General features: G+C 36.5%; 1 protein-coding gene across 1 annotated transcript; it reads right to left on the reverse strand.

The window, feature by feature from the left end:
- Nucleotides 1-1,333: 1,333 nt before the first annotated feature.
- Nucleotides 1,334-2,293, reverse strand: LOC308425167 (olfactory receptor 1468-like; the record flags this gene model as incomplete). Its single annotated transcript, XM_080922403.1, has 1 exon — nt 1,334-2,293. One exon carries the CDS (start codon nt 2,291-2,293, stop codon nt 1,334-1,336), a length of 960 nt encoding a protein of 319 aa, XP_080778529.1.
- Between the last annotated feature and the right edge of the window lie 2,243 nt (nt 2,294-4,536).

Raw genomic sequence — 4,536 nt, forward strand, 5'->3', positions numbered from 1 at the left:
GCATAGGAGTTCCAATTGAGCTCCTTAAATGACTCACTCATACTAATATTTGACCAGAGGTTGGCTCTCTGATCAATGGGCTTCCATTGCTGAGGACAATATCCACACATATTATCGAACAGAGAAGTTGAGCTGTTGTAGGCCTGGAGCATTCACCCCTACATTCTAGTATCTTTGGCTCAGGAAGTACTCTACAGGGTTCAGTAAGTGAAACCTGGACACGCACTCAACCATAAAACTCCTCACCTACCATCTGTCCTGTCTGCAAGATGTGATGGAACCCTGGTGGTACGAACCTTGTGGGACTATCCAAATTACATTTAGTTTAACATGAGACTGTTCAACAAGAGGGACTTCATTCTCTACACTGCCTGGATAGCCAGGGAACAGGGAATGGGATGCTCAGAAACCTAGGGTAGAACTAGCCAGAAGAAGCCAGAAAAAAATTCAATGAAATAATTTCTAATGATTTTTTACTATAATATCATACAATGGTACCTTGTCCAGTCATCATTAGAAAGGCTTAAATTGGCAGTTGATTGGAGCAGTTTCAGAGATAAAAAGGTAGATATTATGTAGATTGAATGTAAATGTGAGGTCTCCATCAGTCTCTTTACTTTTTGATCAGGAATCTCCACACAAAAGTATAGATAAGATTGTACAAAACTGAAGGGATGGAGGACACAAGAATAAGATGGCTTACTGAATCAACAAAACATAACTAACATATATCATAGAGACCAGAATAGAAAACATAGGTCCTGCACCAGGTCCTCTGAGTTTGTTAGGACTTTTACTCTCCAAATCTTATTGATTTTATTGTTGTTGTTGTTTTGTGGAAGTTCTAACAGTGCTAACAAATCTACCAGACTCTTCTCTTGCTCTTGAGTCCTTTATTCCTACAGGATTGCATTTTCCAGCCTCTAGGCTTTGGTTTTTTTGTTGTAACCTCTTCCTCCTCTGGCTGCCATGTTTAGAGGCCCACTTTTTATGAAGAGGAATGGAGAAGAAGTAGATATGAGGATGATTTATGTGTGGGAAGCTAAGGGAAGTTTAAGGGAGGGGAAATGTCCTTAGGGTATATTTTATGATATATAACATATTTCCAATAAAAGAATATAAGCAACGTTTATCTGATAAAACAGTGACTATCACCTAATAGTTTTGTAGAATAACCTATGCAAGGCACAGGATGGCATCACAGAATAAGTAACGTCATCCCATTCTCTAACTGAACTACTATTTGCCAACAGAAATTTTATGTAGTATATTATTATATCCCATTTTGGGGAGACATCTTATAATATTATATCAATGTATTTACTAGATAAATTTAAGTAAAAGTCCCAGCATTGCCAAAAGATATTTTCTTATCACAAAGAACTCTAATCAGTGCCTCTTTCATAGATTTGTTTCTCAGGCTATAGATGAAAGGATTTAGCATGGGAGTCACTACTGTGTACATCAGGGCCATGGCCATCTCGTTAACAGTAGAGATATTATCTGAAGGACACAAATAAAGACCAATAATTGTCCCATAGAACAGTGAAACCACAGAGAGGTGGGAGCCACAGGTAGAGAAAACCTTATTGATAACCCTAGTAGAAGAAATCCGTAGGATGGAGGAGACAATTTGTACATAGGACACAACAATGAGTAAGAATGGGATGACCATAATGAACACTGCCACAACAAATATCATTAGTTCATTAATATAAATGTCAGAGCAGGCCAACTTGAGCAGGGCAGATATGTCACAGAAAAAGTGAGAAATTACATTGTTCTCACAGAATGACAACCTAGCCAAGAGCAGAGTGTGGATCAGGGACAAGAACACAGTAAATACCCAGGAGAGAACCACCAGACACACACAGAGATTTGGGCTCATGATGCTGGAATACTGAAGGGGCAAACAGATGGCCACATAGCGGTCATAGGCCATGACTACAAGAAGAAAGATCTCCAGGCCTCCAAAAACCAAATAAAAGTACATTTGTGTCAGGCAACTCACATAGGAGATGGATCTGTCCTGGCTCTGCATGTTCTGGAGCAACTTGGGCATCGTGACAGAGGAAAAGCAGAGATCAGAGAAGGACAAGTTGCTGAGAAAATAGTACATGGGTGTGTGGAGATGGGAGTCCAGAAGAATGAGGATAATGATGGTGAAGTTTCCCAAGACTGTAGTGAGGTACATGGCCAGAAATAGGGCATAGAACAGGTGCTGGTGCTCTGGGGGGATGGGCAGGCCCAGGAGGAGGAATTGGGAGATCACAGTTTGGTTGTTCATTACCATTCTTCCTTTCCAGTATCCTAATGGGAAAAATACCAGTATCTCTTGAAACTCAAAATAAAAATGGGGAAATATCTAGGAGGTAGTATATATATATATATATATATATTACTACAATAAATAAGACAGTCTTCATAGTAATTATAATCTCAAAACTCACATGTTTATAATCATTACAATCATTGGTATTTCTTCTTTACCCTTTAAAAATCAGACTTCAGTCTCCTTTTTTTATTCCCAGTTTTATCTATGGCTTTTCTACAGTTATATAAAATGGACTAATTCTTTCCTGCTACCTGGTTATTCTGGGTAACTTATTCAATCATTTATATTTTATGTATATTATTTTGCATATAATGTATTCTTCAAGAATGGTCTTGAAGAATTTTCTTAAATTTGACCATCACAATTTTACATAAATTTCAAGAAAAACTCAATATACTCTAAGGAATTAGATTGCAGTTTAACCTTAGATGCACAAGTCTATGTAACATAAAGATTTCTGCTCCACTGTTAACTAATTACCTTCCTTTAACTTCATGTGCAACAGACATCAGAAGTTCAAAAGCCCTAAGTGAAATTTGTGTTTTTACTGGATTATCTCCAAAAGCATTTCTCATTCTACTACCTCCTCCGTCTGACATGGTATAATGGAAAAAATTGGGGTTTGAGTCAACTGTATGTTAATTTTGATCTAATCATTTTTTCTTCATGAAACTGCCTTCATACATTATCCAGTCTCTCCCCTATTCTCCCTCTATTTCATCTATTCCTCTCTGTGGTTTTATATAAATATATTAGGACCACAGATTGTCTTTACTGGGATACAAATGTAGACTCATTCGTGTCATTTTTCTCATGTGTCCTGACCCTTCTCCTTCATTACACTTCATTCACACTGTGACATTTGAACAGAGGAGTTTCTTTACACTCTTTCTAATTTATTTACAGATTATACTGTTGCTCTGAGGATGAGCAGAAAGCTCCTATCAGGTACACCCACTCGCTTCCATTATCTCACGGGTGCCAGTACCACATTGCAGATTGTCTCACATGCTTTTCTCTCATCATTTGGTGCTATGTAAATCACTTCACCTTTCACCCTTTACCTTTGCTCCTCTTTTGGCCTATCATTCCCTCTTCTCTGTTTTCCCTTCAATTGGTTCATTCTCATTCATAAGTCAGGCATATTGAGTATCACTTGAGTAGCTAAATTTACTCTGTTTCTCTATGGTATCTTCAGCCATGTTCCCTAGCATCTTACATATATCTCAAAAAATCTATACTAAAGTCACTTATTTAAGTTATCTTTCCATAAACTCTATATGCATGGAATGTCATATATATCCTCATTTTATTTGGTTGTTTAAAATCTCTCTTAATCTCACAATACATAAATTTGGTCAAGAAATATATGTTATGAATAGCTCAAAGTGATATAGATTTCTCCAACTTTAAAGGTAGAAAAATCCCTATTTGATATAAAAAGGCTTGAACAGCTAGCACTAAATTTTAAATTCTATATGATATTCAGGGATCTAATTTTTTGCAGTATTAATGCAAATTCTTTGTGTCATTTTATAGTAAACTTGATGACTACAAATCATATCCACATGCTTTAGTTCTACAAGATGTTATTAAAATTGGTGCAGAAAAGTGACAGCATAAAATTATGTGAATTATTAAAAAGCAACAGTTTACATTGGCATTTTCCCTTCAGGTACTCCTCAGATGTCTATAGTGTATGTGATTGCTAACATAAATCAAGTGGTTTATGCCCTCATAATGATTTTGGACCATGCTAGCTGCTATTCATGTATTCCCTAGATGACAGTAAAATATATAGACTTTAGTACAGTAACTAACACATATCACAAGGTAAGTTCATTAATTTATTCAGATGAAGGAATTAGGGGAAAGGACAGTTTAGTCTAGACAGAATTGCCTCTTCTTCCTTAGACAAAAATCTGTAATGTTTTCTCTTCTCAGGTTCTCCAGTTTTATATACTCTTTTCAAAATGTTCTCCTTATTATCCCCTAACCCCGGGCCATCTGAATCTTCAGTCACATGCATGATCATACAAATGATATAAAAGAAACACACATACATCTCATTTTGTGATTCTCAGCCACACTGGCTAATGAATCTACCACATGTCTCTGAGTTGACAAAGCAGGAGAAACATCACGAGGTCAAAGAAACTTTTTCTAAAATGCAATATTCTAGTCACACTATTTGCCTCTTT

This window comes from Micromys minutus (assembly GCF_963924665.1).
Source record: "Micromys minutus genome assembly, chromosome: 10".
Taxonomy (NCBI): domain Eukaryota; kingdom Metazoa; phylum Chordata; class Mammalia; order Rodentia; family Muridae; genus Micromys; species Micromys minutus.